This window comes from Paralichthys olivaceus, chromosome 8 (genome assembly GCF_024713975.1).
Source record: "Paralichthys olivaceus isolate ysfri-2021 chromosome 8, ASM2471397v2, whole genome shotgun sequence".
NCBI classification, from domain to species: Eukaryota; Metazoa; Chordata; class Actinopteri; order Pleuronectiformes; family Paralichthyidae; genus Paralichthys; species Paralichthys olivaceus.
The window spans coordinates 24,419,336-24,436,178 of NC_091100.1; the positions used below are offsets into that span (position 1 = coordinate 24,419,336).

At 43.1% G+C, this 16,843-nt stretch overlaps 1 protein-coding gene across 2 annotated transcripts in view; it reads right to left on the bottom strand.

Moving 5' to 3' along the window:
- Positions 1-2,175: 2,175 nt before the first annotated feature.
- Positions 2,176-16,843, bottom strand: part of neurl1aa (neuralized E3 ubiquitin protein ligase 1Aa) — a 65,942-nt gene continuing 51,274 nt past the window's right edge. For both annotated transcript variants that reach the window (XM_069530556.1, XM_020083642.2), the window contains exons 4-6: positions 16,111-16,839; positions 6,173-6,322; positions 2,176-5,454 (exon numbers count right to left, since the gene is read on the bottom strand). In XM_069530556.1, the coding sequence (XP_069386657.1) occupies positions 5,213-5,454; positions 6,173-6,322; positions 16,111-16,839 (1,121 nt within the window). In that variant the 3' untranslated portion in view covers positions 2,176-5,212. The remainder of the gene's footprint in view (positions 5,455-6,172; positions 6,323-16,110; positions 16,840-16,843) is intronic.

Consider the following 16,843-nt stretch of genomic DNA (forward strand, 5'->3'; position numbering starts at 1 on the left):
GTGACAGTACATGTACACTAGATGGCTGTATTGAGCCAGTGTCCAGGCCTCGGGCGGCACTGACAAAGAACAGACGAGCGCAGACATTTTCATATGAAGAGACCTGCACATTACAAACTGAATAAGTACTGACAGGGAGTCTTGAAATGAAATTCTGTTGAGATCGGTCCTTTCTCCCAGTCAATGCAGCATATCTAATAACACTGAAGGATGGTGTGGCAGAGCTGTGAATGCTCACTTCAACAGTGACAAGTCTTACAGGCACTTTTCCGGATGATTCTTTCCATGCGATTATTATACTCTTTTACTCCAGCACCTTATCCTGCTCTTTTGTTCGGAGCAGTTGTAAATCATGCAGACAGACAGATGGCCCTCACGCTGAAGAGACGTCTGCACGAGCTGCCTCATCAATATACTGCAGTCATTTTAAGAAGAGCTTGTTTACGACTTGTGTTTTGGGCCTGAGATCTCCGACCTGTCACCATGGAGTCCCCCAGCAGCTGTGGTTAAGCCAGAGGCTGTGGTACATGCTGTAACAAGGGGCCGGGGCCCACGGTTCACTTCACCCACACCTCAGAGAGCACGGCTGGCTCCATCTGTGTTATAGTGGAGCTTCCTTCACAGTGTCTTTAGTGAGTCAGTGACAGAGGTGACGTGCAAACAAACTGTGAACACAACACAGGAAGAAGATGCACACAACCTGATGGGAAGTGAAGCCAGAGCTATGTCACAGTAAACACAGTGCTACACACACTACACAGGCCTACACACAACAACACAGTGCTACACACAACTACACAGGGCTACACACAACTACACATTGCTACAAACAACTAGACACACAACTAAACAGTGCTACAAACAACTACACACAAAACATGATGCTACACACAACTACAAAGGCCTACACACAACTACACACACAACAACACTACACAGGCCTACACACAACTACACACACAGCAACACAGTGCTACACACAACTACACAGTGGCACACACACAACAGCACAACTACACAGGGCTGCACACAACTACACATTGCTACAAACAACTACACACACGACTACACAGTGCTACAAACAACTACACACACAACTAAACAGTGCTACAAACAACTACACACACAACTACACAGTGCTACAAACAACTACACACAAAACATGATGCTACACACAACTACACAGTGCAACTCACAACTATAACCACAACTACACATTGCTGCACACAGCTAGACACTGTTGCACACAACTACAAGTCACTAAACAAGTGACTCACACCTCTGCTGCTGGCCCAGTGGGACGTGTCTGTGTACAACCTCCATCCATCAGCAGACAGAGGTGTGTGTGTGTCTCCTCCTCACGCTGCCACCAGCTCCTCACACAGCAGAGGCACAAACCTGTGTTTTAAAGACGTCCTGGTGGTGAGCTGCTGCTCCAGCTGGCTCTGCTTATGTACGAGTGCAGCTGATGACCGCTGGCAGTTTACAGTGAGTCACTGCAGAAGCTGATGTCAGGAGAAACAAATAAAAGCAAGTTTAACTACAGCTGCACTCATCCACCTCCGCCAAGGAGGTTATGTTTTCATCCTTTTCTGTTTGTACACAGGATTATGCAAGAACTGCTGAATACATTCTGGATCCATTTAAAAATTCTTTTTCACTTTCTTTAATTGCGAGATTGGACGTTTTTCACCATTTTCCCTGTTTCCCCGGGGAATAATTCATGGATCTTGATAAAGAAAAAATTACAGGCACATTAGGGAAGTGATATTTTTAAGTGTGTACGATCTAGTGCAGCCTGATTCGATTTAAAGGAACTGTTAGTGGAGGTATGTGCTCTGCTGAGTACCACTTCTTTGTGCCTCTTGTTTTCCACAACATAGTTATAAAGTGATAGAATGTTCATCGCATTTTATTTAATTTCTTTCATTTTGAATTCATCCAATATTAATCACATTTATCCAACTTTTATATGTATAGCCCATATTTAGAAATTACAATTTGCCTCATAAGTGCAGTATAACCAGCTTATCATGTGAAATAGCAATAATCAGTTGTTTGCCAAGATGCTAGCATAACAACTTTATTAGGTGATAATTTGTCAGTCATGTGTGCCTGTGTGTGTTGAGCCATGTGTCTGAGCAAAAACAAGTTCACTTCATAATAAAAATCACATTTACACAAACACATCTGGAAAGTTTATTAACCACAATCATCCGACTCACATTGAACAGAGCTCACAAACAATCACGAGTTGTTTCAACTGAAAAAAGAAAGAAAACAGAGGATTGTAAAGAACTTCAGCTGCTGTGGCCAAACACAGAGCTGCTGCCGAGGGAGCTTCAGCCGCTGGTTCTTGTCTACATGAAAAATAACTGCGTTCCACTGATGCTCGTCTGTTGTTGGTCCTGATGTTCACGCTGCGTGAACACATAACTCATGCAAGACAAAAAAAAACGGGTAAGATCCACAGAAAGAGTAGTCTAAATGTGCTGCTGTGTGATTGGCCAGACACAGAGAAAGACGTCTTCACAGAGAAAGCAAACACACAAGAAAAGCAGGTCTGAAGGAATCAGTCCTCACATCAGTGATGGACAAATAAATAATACATTGCAGGATCAGTAACATTCAAGGAGCCTGTGGAGAACTCTGCAAAAAAATTTAAATGGCAAAGTGGCCTTGATGAAAATGTGTTTATAAAATTATGATGAAAACCTTCATCCTCTGAGAAATGGTTATTTACAGTAGCTTGGTATGAACTGTTTATCAACTGATGTTGTCCAAAAACTGAAAATTTAAAAAATAAAGCCTCAAATAAATACAAGATTTTGCACAAGGGAATAACATTACAACAGAAGAGAGATTTTTCCATTTGGTCGGAGTGTCTGCACAAAATCAAAACATGCCACGTTTGAATCTCAGAGAGCAACGCTGGCCTAAAGATTTACAAGATTACAATCAGTAGCTTTATAAAGTGACATTTATCATGACCATACAGTGATGGCTTTTGAGACTATATAATGATACGAGCTATTAATACAGGAGTGGGTAGTAGGGCTCCCTTACATGGGCTCACACGAGAAGATAAATTACAAAAAGAAGACCTGAAATCCAGGGATTGTAATAAAACCAAGAGTTTATATCCTGCACCCAAAAGCAATGAGGTTTTGATTGTGTACTGCAATATTTCTTATCACTGCGAGGAACAAGAAACTCTCTATATCCTCACTAGTAGAAAACAAGAAAACATTTAGAGCCTCATGCTTTTGGATAAACAAGAAAAAAAAAAATCTTCGAATGATGATTATCGATCCAAGCAAACTTAAAATACAAAAGAAAAAACACAGACAAAACTTTTTTTTCTTTGTTTTTTTCAAGTCAAGCACACTGAAAAAAATCATTTATCTCTCTAAATACATAAGTTAACATTCAAATGTGAATTAACACCTCAAGCAGTAGCGTAATCAAACTGTAATGTGGGAGGAGGGATGTGTGAAACATCTCTGTCAGCGTTTGCCTGGAAAGGACAGCTGGCAAATACCATAGCAGCAAAGGTCTGAGCCCCATTTGTTGATTATCTACAAAATGAAGTACAATGTCTATTAAAAAAAAATGGCCTCTCAGCTGGGAGTGGGGGCGTGTAATAAGCTATGGCTTACTGCTGAGCTCTGGTATTTACAGGTGAAATTTGTGGGGGATGGATCAGGACATTACATGCTGAAATAAAGGGAATAGGGATCAAACTAATAAGGATAGGAATATTCAAAATAGGATCTTCTTATACCTCTGCCCCTGAACAGATTTCTGTAAAGGATCTCTGCTGCTGGTGAAAGTCTTGTCACAAATATTTTATACACTTTCATAGTTAAATACTGGAAATGTCATGGATTTATATTACAAAAATAGCTTTTAATTTGTGTGCTTTGTCTCCTCTGAGTGAACATTTTGTGACCGTTTGCGGCACACGACAGCGTTATTTGGTAATTTGTCAGGGGGTTTGGGAAACGGCAGGAAACACAGATTACGATGCATTTGCATGTGACAAATGAACCCTCTGTGCGTTAAGGCAGGAGGCTGAGTTGTATCTGCGGCGGCTTCTCGATACCATGGCAACAATCCTTTGACTATGTGCATTGTTAAGGGAGCTATTTTTAAAGATCTGTCAATTCGTCATGAGTGCTCACAGTGTACTAGGCATGGTTATAGGTAGAGTCTGGGGAAATATTCATGTCGTTTTAAATAAAAAACCATACGATCGGCCCTGAGGAGAATCCAAATTACTGTTGTTTTTTTTCACACTTCCTTTTCCTTTCAAGAATACGAAGCTGCTCAGTCTGCTGGACGCAGGCGTGTAGAGTGTGTGTACAGGTGAACGTCCTCTCTGACGGTATCGGGGCGCTTCTGAGAGAACAATGCTGTTTTCAGTGCAACGCATCACACTGCAGAGCAAGCAGCTAGCTAACACAACAATATAGCAACCACTGACTTTTGCAATAGAACTACCATAAAGGTACATGAGATTATACGAGTACAACATGTGTTACAATCCTACTTAATATATTCAGCACCGCCTTGCATCTCTAAACACATCACTCACTGTTAATCACCACGACGATTACAGAAACCCATCACTTCATCATGACGATGCCCAGCTGATTTCTTTTCATTTCCAATGCTCAGTTACACACAGACACAAGTTGTGACGTACTGAGCTGATCACGTGCTGCGGCTGTGCTTTTCATTCAGAAATGTCCGTCAAGTTGACGGCATATTCTAGAGCTTCAGTCACCCTCTGATAAGAGCTGTTCTCCAGACCTTCAGCCCCAAAGAGACGGGTGTTCGTCCCTAATTCATACGACATGGCTCAACAAATGAAAGAATTTGGGAATTTTTTCTTTCTTTCTCCTTCAAAGTATTTCAAGTTCCCAGGAGAGAGCAAACCCTTCTGGCAAGAGCAAAGTTCTTAGCGGAACCTCCTGCCACTTCAAGTGCCGCCTCCGCAGGCAGGCTGTGACAACTACTCGAATGTGACAGAGACCGTGCCGTAGAAGCGGTACCTGCCTTGGAAAAGGTCATGAGAGAAAACCGACCAACAATAATTGTTTGAAAATACCAAATCAAAGTACCAGAGCTCATATTCACTGAACTTAGGCCTTTCTTTCCCTGACTCTGGGATTTTCATGAGTCCATCCGTCCGTTTGCCGCCGCCCTCTTACGTGCTGCGGTACGTCTTGATAATGTCTTTAATCTGTCTTCTGCAGATGGGACAGCAGGCGTTGGACATCTTCTTGAGTTTGAGGCCGCAAGTGTAGCACAGACACATGTGCCCACAGGCGTAGATGACCGTGTCCACCATGTTCTCGTAACAGATTGAGCACTCGTCAGACCATGGCCCACGGCCTGATGGGAACGTGGGTGACTTGGGGAGGCTGACTGGTGAGTTTGGGGTTGTACCTGTGAAAGAAATGAAGGTGAAAGAAAAGTACACAGATCAATTATTTGTACACAGCTGAAAATGGAATGAAGTTTCATATCAGTGCCTCAGTAGTATGAGTATCGCCTACATGAGGATATTTTCATATGTTTTAAATTTACTGTCACATGCGATAAAATCTGAGAAACCAACAATTAAAATTACAATTGTTGTGTATATAATTTATATTGTTTTTGATGATTGTAAAATGTATTATTTAAAGAATAAAAGTACAGAATATATACCACTAAGAACTTAGTCTACCAGCTACATTATATATCTCTATTCATTTTTTATTCTTTTTATACATAAGCCATGTTTCTTGCTCCTGAACAGGTCCCACTACATTTTCAACAGAATTCCGTTCATTTTTAGACCATTTCAGTTAAAAAAATACTCCTCCACCCAAAATCAATTCAACTGGCATGAAAACAGTCTCTACCTCTATCTCAAAGAAGACGTGTGTTGCATCACACCCATTTACATAACAGCGGTTTGTGACATAACTGCACGTGCAGAACATTTTCCTACATCCAGCTGCAGCTGCAGCAGCAGTGGGACTTTGTGGTGCTGGCCATTGTTCCTAACTACTGCAGGATGACATCTGCTCACTATCCCATAATGGCTTCCATTCAGTCCCCTGCGGGGTGATTGATTCTCTGCCTCTGTATTAGTTGCTCCCTATCAGGGTGGACCTACCTCCTGCTGAACTGCAGTAAGCAGCAGAGCACAGGCCTCCGTTAAGGACTGGATCCGAGCTGCCGCTGCCCAGGGCGCTCGGGGTGTGTGGGGAGGAGGAGGGCGAGCTGGGGTTCGATGTGGCACGCGGATCCCCGACATGAGTGGAACCTGGTTGGAAGAGAAAAAAGCAGCGGGTTAGATGGTACTGGTGCTGGAATCACTTCAGTAACCGGTCACAACAAATTTAATAGAAATGGTCTCTGAGACGTGAATCTTGTGTCACTCTGTATTTTGATGACATAATACAGAGTGACTCACATGGTCACTCTATGACATGATCTAACACTATACTGCAAAGAGGGAAGTGGTAAATGAAAGAGGAGGCTTAAGTCAAGGGTCCATCTCGGATATTTGTGTAAGTTTTGTGTCTGTTGCGTCACTCTCATAACCTCCTGCTGAATTACAAAAAAGGGGTTCAACAAGGAACAATTCGACTTAAAAAATACTAATTAAGTATTAAAGTCCCATCATCAGCCACTGTAACAAGTGGACTTTAAAGGCTAAAGCATTGTCAGATGAACAAAAATGCCTTTTTCATTCAGGACTTCTTTTTTCCTTTTCTTTGTTCTTCAGTAAATCGTAAGCACATCACTATAGTATAGCAGGACTCTGTATATTCATGACAACATAGTGATCACTCCTATCAGTGAGAACACTCATTTCATTATTGTGCACAGATTCAAAGAGAGAGAGGAGCTCGTCCTTTCAAAAGACAGTAGGTGTCTTCCATTCTTTCCACATCCTATCTTTACACAGTGCTCAGCGAGACAAATGGGAATTCCGATCAGAGTCTCTGGAACATATGTCAGAATGCCAGTGATGCCTGGAAAGAGGCCACCATGTGAGTGGAGTTTAAGACATCAACATCACAAGATGAACATGTGACCATACAGTTGCTTTAGTCAACACTATGTTAGATCAAATTAATGGACAGAATGATAATGTTAAACATACAGCTCGTGGTGAACAGAGCATAAGATTTTAAGCCTCTGGCTCATAATTTGGGTTGAATATCCACCAAACTCTCATTGATCCTGGTTCTAGCTGCAGTACACAACTAATTATGGAGAGAGAAAACTTTGCAGCATCAAACAGCAGAAAGTTGGTGCATGTTAGAAATGAACAGGTGAATATCCATCAGCCAAAGAGCCAAATGTTTCTCTTGTGAGAGGAAAAGACAAAGCTGAAAGTTGTTACTACTGTAAATACACATATTTTTGCTGACATGTCAAATAAAATAAAAAAATGAAAACAAGCAAAACTAATTAGCTGAAACTTCCATTTTATACAAAACACAGTATCAGCAGATATGCAATATGTAGCATAGTATAGAATAATAAAATACAAATGCTTGGTGAGGGCTTCCTGCAGGCCATCTCAAACTAATCTAATGACATGCTCTGTCATTTAAAATAACTTCAATAGTACACAGGTAGTGCAGAGGCACTAAAATTCCCAACAAATTAAGATGCAAATGAGCTCTCTTGCAGAGCAAGCATGTAATCATCCACAAAGAATTCCCATCAAATGCTTTGCTGCTTCTAAAATGCAGATTACTTTAATTACCTTCCCTGAAGCTTTGGGTCAGAAAAAGCAATTGAGCAACTGCATCAGAAATCAGCTGCTGAGTGCACATTAGATGTTTCACAATTTCAGGACCTGCTTTCTTTCTAGAAGCATCACTGTGGTGAATCTTACTGAGCTGCATTTATTTCATGGTCTGTCTGCTCTCCTGGACAAATGACAAAAAAAGTGAAACCAGAGTCATCTGGTGTGAGAGAGTCAGTGACGATGACACCCCTACGCTAACAATGTCCCGGCAGTCTGAATCTCTCTGCTGCCATCTGCCTCGGCAGTCTGATCGATCCAGCCAATGCCAACACACACCGGCCTGTGTCACTTTAGGGCCGAGCCTAAAATGGGTCATTGGAATTTAGAGAAACTGTCCCACCACTGCCAGGTCATAAAGTGCACCAGCGTTTTTTGTAAGTGTTGATGTGGCTTCTTGTCACCACTGCCCACTCCTCTATATCAGGACCTGTTAGATGTGGCATCTCAGAGTGGGGAGGGGGTTAGTCAAGAATCTCTTTTGTTTGCATACCAGGGGTTGCCCTAGTGCTCCCAAGCCCCTTGGCGCCTTGACGTGTGTCTGATATGTACTGTATGTACAGTGTGTAACATGATGTAACAGGTCAGTTGTGGCACTGTGAGTGAGTAAATACTTTTTTAGCAGGGTAGGCTCCATTATCCTCATCCAGACATGCGTGAGATGGTCAACCCATTGTCTATATATAGATACATCAGCCACAAGTAAACACCGCACATAAGGTGGCTGGGAGCCTCACCGACACGTCGCTGTTTCATCACAGGCAAACCCACGATTTACTGTCTATGACATTCAAACAGGTTCTGAACTCTCCTGACTCCTTAAAGACCAAACCACGTCTAAATAAAGTTGTTTATGGGGAGATGTTTTGCCAGATCACTGGAGGGAAAACTTCCAGTAAACACACACATAAACGCCAGGAATTAGACAAAACATGGGACAGGGAGTTCAGCTGTGGTGGGAGTTTACACTGGACAGTTTAAGTTGCACTGTTACCACTCTTCTTCAGGTCATCATCCCAAATCAATTTGACAAACCTGTCTGAGAGCTGCATTTTTGGTCCAACTGTTCGATCAACGTTTAGCGATATCGCCAAGTTCCAAGATGTCTGCGGTGGCCAAGCAACCAATTTAAAAGCCCAGGTAGTAACAGAGCGAGCTTTTCATTTAAACACAGTAGCCTCAAATGTTAGCATCGTACGAGAAACGTTGGTGAAGACACGAACTCAGATTATAAAACCATTACCAACTCATAAGAATGACTGTTCTAGTCTGCCGCTCATATATATGTTTGAATTATTAACCCAACTGTTTTTTTTTATATAAGCATGACAGCTATTTCAGGTCTGTTAAGCAATCGATCTTCAGTCAAATTGCTAGAAAGGAAGTGATTCTATGAATGTTGTTGTCATGAGAGAGAGCAGAACCTGTAACTCCTGTGAATGTCTGTGTCAGTCTGATATGGAAGAATGAAAATAATCAGATTATCAAAATGATCTGACAGGACAGATATTATTGGCTGCAGGTAGTGTTAGTGCCCCCCCCCCCCTCCCTTCCTCCCTCTGTCCATCCCTCCCTGTTAATCCCCCTGGCAGGCGGGCACCTCCCACCCAAGGCAGCTGAGGCAGGATCTGTGGTGCCCAGCCCTGATCCCGCCTGTTCACCACTAGATTAAACCGACCTGGGCGAACAGCTGTGAGAGCTGGGCTGCAGCTCTGTGGCCACATCTCTACGCCGATCTACCCCACCCATCATCTTATCCGTCTTTAGCACATACCCAGCACATCTATGGAGGGAGCCTCTTACTCTAAAGCATGGGAGCTATGTGGGGTATGTGACAAGGGAGATGGGTGGGGCCGGTGATGAGGAGGATGGTGGAGGGCAGGGGGAGTGTGTTTGTGTGTGGAAGGATCACCCCGACAGCCTGCAGGCTTGTGTGAGTCACAGATTTTGGTCACGCTTTACAATGCAACCTCAAAAAGCAATTGAAAGAAAGAAAGGAGAAGAGGGAAAGTCCCTAACAAATGGTTTACATTAACATTTCCTTGGTTAGATTTCATCCTCTGACACAAACCCTTTCTAAATGCCTGGCTGTTGATTTAGCTGCAGAGAATCTCTTGTTCTATCACAACAAAAATGCACTTAGACTGTGTTTTGTGTGTGTGTTCAGATGAGAAAAGCAGCCGAGATTAGTTTGAGCTTGCAGCTACCCTGCTGCATTAAAAAGTCATAGTCTGTTTCTGTGGTGGAGATTTTATCTAAAGAGACAAAGTGGAGGGAGGACACAGTCGTGCATCCCTGAGCTGTTCAGGCCAGGTACAAGGTGTACTTCCATACATGCATGTGTAATAGCACATAGCAGAAACTGTGCGCCTGCACTCAGATTTCCTGCACTCCAGCTCTTCTCCTCACTCTCACACTGCTTCTTTGCACGTGTGAAATGTTTGCTCCCTTATTTCTCCTCCGCACTTGAATTTACTCGTCTGTGCTTAAACATATTTGTGCAACTGGAGCGAAGGAAATCTAAGTGCAAGTCGAGCACATCTAAGGTCTTGAGTGAGAGCACTGCAAAATCTGAACGTGGGGTTGAAAGTCATGCTCTCAAACTGAAAGACTGCACTCTTAAAATAAAGAAAAGGAAGGCAGGACTGTGTTTGGGGTAAAGAAAAGAGTTCTGATTTTTTTCTTTGAAGAAACTTGGACTTAGTGATAAAAGGCAGCACATGAGATGATCATGTAACACTGTATACTTGTGTGTGTGCGCATGCATGTGGGCTTGTACGATTGTATGTTTGTGTGCCTGCTACTGCACTAGGAAGATATTTGTTATGACTGAAAAAGAAGAAAAAAGAGAAGACAAGAAAGGAGAGAAGAGAAGAGAAATGAAGAGAAGAAAGGAGAAAAGAGAAGAGAAATGAAGAGAAGAGAGAACACCGGCTGAGATGGCAGAAGATGAGAAGAGGAGAGTGGAGTGTGGCAGCTGCAGTGTATGAGGATGTGGGTGGTGAGACGCTTCACTTGAGCATGAGCGTGCTGACATTTTAATGGAATCTATAATACATGTGAAGTGGGTCACTGGATGGGTGTCCTATTTCCACGGCACGAGGCACAAGGTCTCCTCGATATCTCTCGCTCTCTCTCGGCTGCTCTGTTTCCTGTTTTTTTGATGTACCCACACCAACAAGAGATGTTTGGACAAGACAAAACTACTGTGGGGACTTGAAAGTCTATAAGCTGATGTGCACTGGGTAAAACTGAAGGTGGCATGTCTCGGCATGGAATATCTTAGAGAGACTTTCATTCAGGCCTCATCCATACTATTGTGTTTTTCTTTTGAAAACGGTGTTTTCAAACCAATGCTAACCACGCAAGCATTTTGACTCTGCACCCATTTTAATCCCCGTCCACACTATCATGCCTGAAAACGCATATTACGTGACCCCTTGGTATGCTGGGCATGTGAGTAATGTACTCTCTACTGGACACGGGAATTGTTGAAACATGCATCACAACACACACACACATACAATAATACATAGATCCTACACGTAACACAATACACATAGCCACGTCCACACATGCCTTGTGCCCATAGCTCCCTACATACATACATCCTACATTCAGATGTTGGGTGTAAACCAGTGGTAGGCAGTTGTGTTTGTCATGTATTTCTCTTTATCTATTATCTATTTATGTTTTAAATTGACTACTGTGCTCTTATTATATGGTCTTATTACTAAGTACTCTGACTTGTTATTTAGCATCTTGATGGAATCATTTTCAAACTTCTCAATTTTAGCAGCTCTAAAACTCCAGAGTATTGTGGTCGGCAGGTGTATCTGTAGCAGAGTTAATGCATTTTCAAACGAAGTAGTAGTGTGGATGTAGCATCGGTGAGTAGGGTGAAATCATTCATCTCTATAAGTACTGGACAGACTGCTGTGAAATTGTTTTACAGTCAACCCTCCCCCAGAGGAAAGATCCTAATGTTGATCAGCTGACTTTAAGTGTAGGTCAAAATAACGACTGTGGTTTTGAACTATAAGTAAAAGTGGACAATGATCTACAATCAACAAAAGATTACATTAACATCAATATTCACACAACTGACAGATCTTATGACTTAACTCCACATGTCTATCTATTCCTCTCAGCTTACCCATTGTAAAATGTGTGATTCAGGTGGACCAGCCAACCACCATGAGCTGGTGTTGTGCACCTAACCTGCTGAGCATTAGTAGAGCAAAGCTGGAGAGCACCAGATCTCTTATAGGGAATGATTGTAAACTGTAGGTGGCAGTAATGTGTCAAAAGTTGCCAAATATCAACCAGGAAGGGAAGAGATGGACAAACAAATAAATGAAGAAGTTAAGTGCAAATGTCATTTGTCTGATTTTATGAATGTGTCACATACTGGTGTAAGCTAGAGCTTGGCCTACATAGAGTGAAGCTAGCAAAGTGGTTACAGTATTTATTTACACAATTTAATGCTGAACTTGTAGTGACTGTCAACCACAACCAAACAAGACACGTATTCACAATGTCCTCTATGTCCCTGACTAATGGTGTTGAATAATGGTCAGAAAGGTGTTTTTGCAGAACATTATTGTCACTGTGAAATGTACTTTTGACATTTGGGACACCATCTACTCATTGTTTTATCCAATTAGACATTTGTGTGAATAATGTGCTGTGGGGGGGTCACAGCGATCATGACCTCTGACCTCTTTAAACTTATATCTCATCAGTCCATCCTTGAGTAAATGCTTGTGCTGCCCACCCAGCAAGACTGTGACAGATAACCTGAGAAAAAAAGAATGCCTGTGACTATTGCTGTCAGCAGCATGGAGGCACAGAAACATCTGGACATTCCTTAAAGTTAATGATATGTTGTTTTCTAAAAAAACAGTCTGTCGACAACAGCTCGGCTGAAATGATCTTATACCTCCACCAAGGAGGTTATGTTCTCATTGGCGTTTGTTTGATAGTTAGCAGATTTCCAGTAAATTTTGTAGAACTGTTGAGCATCGAAGAACCCAAAGAAGAACCCAATGCATTTTGGAACACATCTGGCTAAACAGGTGTATCTAAGAATGACATTTTCACTTTCTTTAACGTGGCAACATTTTTTAATTTCCACTGCTATTACCACTAATTCAACTGTCGCAGTATCAATACCACCAAGAGTCAATTCCTTGTCCAGGCACTCTAGCCTGACCTGGGCCGACCTCATGTATTTGTTTGAGTATGTCTGCTGCCATTAGAAAGCTCCACTGCTCCATGCTTGGTTTGACGTGAGAGCTCTCTGTGATGGTTGCATTATCTTCCCGTCCCGTGGAGCTGGAGCCCCCTGGGAGTAGCTTTCAAGTTTAACATCCCTCATTCCAAGCTGCAAGGCTTGGCTCAAAGTCAACTTAACTGAAAGCTCAATTGCTCTCCGGTCAACACGGTGCAATAGATCAAGAGTTGCAGCATCGAGATAAGAGTCACTTCCTAATTGGAAGCAGCTGGAATGTAAAGATGATTCACACCTCAGTGGGACTTCCAAGATGTGCTCTGATAAAGGGATGTGCCTCGAACCTGCTTCATTGTTCTGCTATTCCTGTTTTGTTGTGCTGCCAAGGTCTCTGCTTTCAGTAAATTGCTGTTGGATATGTACACAGAAACAAGTCGGTCTGTGATGCACTGCTGCCGAGCCAAAATGTGATTGAATGGTAAAGTAGGGATCTGTGTGTGATAACACAGGATCTGTTTACTGTACCATACAAACTACTGCCAAGTCAAAATCAAAGGAAGGTAAAGAGGAGACTGACGTCCACGAAAGCTGAATTTCTTCCATTCTGGCATTTTCTGAAATAATCCTCTTCACCCGCTATCACCACATCAGAGCTTTACTCAAGCTCACTGGGATCTGCAAGCTCACTGGGATCTGCATTGACATAGCTGTCATGGAGACTTTGTTGTCAGCTGATGTTAACTAGGTCAAGCTATCAGAGGACGACATTATTCCACAGTGAACATGGCGAACCCCAAGTTCAACATGCAGCAAGGTTTCCTGAGGGAAATATAAAGTAAATACAGTAAATCTGTTGATAAGAGACAGGTATAAACTTTATACTCAATCTCTCTTACATGTCTCGTCACATCTAAGGCTGTTCCCCTCTAACCTCTTTTAACCTCTGCTTCCTTTTCCGCTGCTGTCACCGACGAACAGCAGGATGTATTTATAGATGCTTCTTCCTCCACAGACAAACACTTGTGACACCTTGGAAAAGGGCCTGAGCTGTTTTGACTTTTACTCCTCTTAACGGCTGCTTAGCAGAAGAAAACTTCTACAGCTACACGCCTCAGTCTGAATTATACACCTGTCAAAGCTTTATCACTTTTTACTGCCAAGCATGTTCTGTACCTAAGTGAATTTAAAAGGATGACTTGTTAAAAATTATGTCTTGTTTGCACAACAGCATTTGCGTGGCCCTTTCTTTTACATTTACCGTCTTACTTTGTGAGTGGATTCATATAGACAGCCACTAGCAGAGCTGTCCTCCACTGTGCATGCTCTTGAGTGCAGCCCCCACCCCACCGCACAACTGCCTGCACCTTGTTGGAAGGCGATGTGTTCAGCACGGGCAAAAATTAAGTGTGGAGCCAGAACTGCCAAGCACCTTCCCAGCTTCAGCCATTATCAGCGTTTAGAAAAGGGTAAACACACCTCAGGTGTCACAGCACACTCCTCTCAGGCAAAGTGTCCGCCCCGCAGAGACATCATGTTGTCCCTGCTGCACGCAGGTCACATCCCTCCCTCCCACAGCCTCTCTCTCTCCATGCTCGCTTCCTGTTTTTCATCTTCCAGGGTCGTGACAGAGCATCTACTTCTCTTGCTAAACTCACGTGTCCAGATACTTCCTGCCTCTAGACATCTGTTGTGACATACAAAGTAACAAAGTGCGCTCCCGCTCCTTCTTGACCCTCTGCCACCAATCACAACCGTGGCTGTAATTTCCAAAGGCAGAAAAATGGTTCCCCAAAACTGGAATACTGTCAAAGCATTTAACACTTAGCACTAATAGATTTCAGTGTCAGGAAGTAAGGGAATTAAGCATGGAGCTGGGAGCCTATATCATTGTTGTCCTCAGTCAGATGAAGATCAATATGCTAATCTGTAAGTTTCCATCCGCAAACAAGTCACTGGTTATTTTCAACATTAATTACTTAATTGCTCCTTCGAGTGATTATTAAGATGGAGGGACAGGAGAGGAGGTAGATCAAACACTGTCCATGAAGATCAGAAGTTTTACTAAACTACAGAACTTAAACCCCCACATTAAGCATTAAGCTCTATGAACCCCTGTGCAGCACTGGGCCAGGTGGTTAGCACTGTTGCCTCACTATTGCCGGGTTCAAATCCCAGTTCAGTCAGTGAAAGGATAAGTGGTATAGATAAGCGGTATAGATAATGGATGGATGGATGGATGAACTTCATAATGTTGTTTAATGTACGACAGTTTCAGTGTTCATTAAAGTTGTCTACTTTTATAACTGTGTAACATATTTACACAGCAGCCACCACTTAATGGGTCCCACAGGAGGAGTTGTTGACATTCATAAATATGAATAAATACTACAGTCTTCTTACAACTACATTATAGTGTGTTATAAACTATGAAATGAAGGTTTATATTCTGCTTATAGATGTTAATAAGGGAAGGTTAATAAGGGAAGGTTAAATATTTTACAACTGTAAAAATGTAAAAATGGTGAAAATCATTGCCTTCTCTCTCTTAAGTAAACAGCAGAACTACGGTGATTTGATTGGTCAGTGCGTTCTCTCACTGTACACAACAGTTAAATCATCTTCAGCTTTTTTGGTTGTGCTAGATGACCTTTGTTATTTTGCATGAGCACTCTGCTTCAAAGCAGGCTGCATGTGTTGATCGTTCTTCCAAACAGTCCCTGTGCAGAGTTTTCTCAAAGCTTAAAGAGCCACTCACCCAATTTTACACATGAAGATCAGTTTACTAATCAGATGCTTATCATCTCCGGGGTGGGCTAAACAGCAACATATGTAAAAGGTAAACCAAAGCTGATACTGGATTTAAGATACTTTTTTATTTTGCTTGTTATTTGTCCTTATATGGGGGGGGTCCAAGACCTGCCTTTGGTTTCTTGTTGCTTATCATCTGAGGGCTTCACAGATACAGATTATCATTGCTTATCTGCAATAAGCTAATATATCTGCTTTGTCTATTTATGTTTGGCTAAGAATTATGTGATTTCATGCACTCTCTTACCCAGAATCCTTAGCTGAGTCACAGCCCCATGCAGACCGAAGAACATCCAAAGTGGGCGGGAGTTGTCGACACACACTTGCATGCCAACATTGGTGCCATTGTGGCTGAGGATGACCTCCCCCTCCTGGTTGACCAAAAAGCCCAGAATGTCACTGCTTTGCAGAGGGGTGGGCACCCGACACACTGCCCAGAACTCCTTCCTGTCCACCAGAGCCTCTGGATTGTAGGGCAGGTCGCTGGGACGCAGCACTGCCGGGTCACAGGATGTCACGCCATAGGACAAGGAGCCTGAGCGCGCTGGGCTCGATTTGGTGACTTTGATGAAGACAGTCTCCCCGGTGCGCAGGGGCCGGTTGGTGAAGACCAGCGTGCGCTCTTCACGTGCATGCTCAGATCTCGCCACTGTCTGCTCGTCCAGCGTCTTAATGTGGGCGCCGCGCAGCTGATGAAAGTGGAGGTCGCTCTCCAGGGCGGGTGGCAGGAGAGAGGACTGCTGGGAGTTGAGGGAGTTCTGGGGAATGGGGCAGGTGGAGGAGGAGGAGGGTGAGGCCAGGTGGAGGGTGTGGCGGTGGGCATGATTGTGAGCGTTGCCTCTATCCTCCTGCTGCAGGTTGAGGTCACACAGGCTGACGGACAAGCGTGAGTCGTCTGCTTCACGGCGCAGGGAGGAGGAGCGCACAGTGGTGAAGGAGCGTGGGCGCAGGCAATCGGGAGGAACGATCTCACTGCCTGG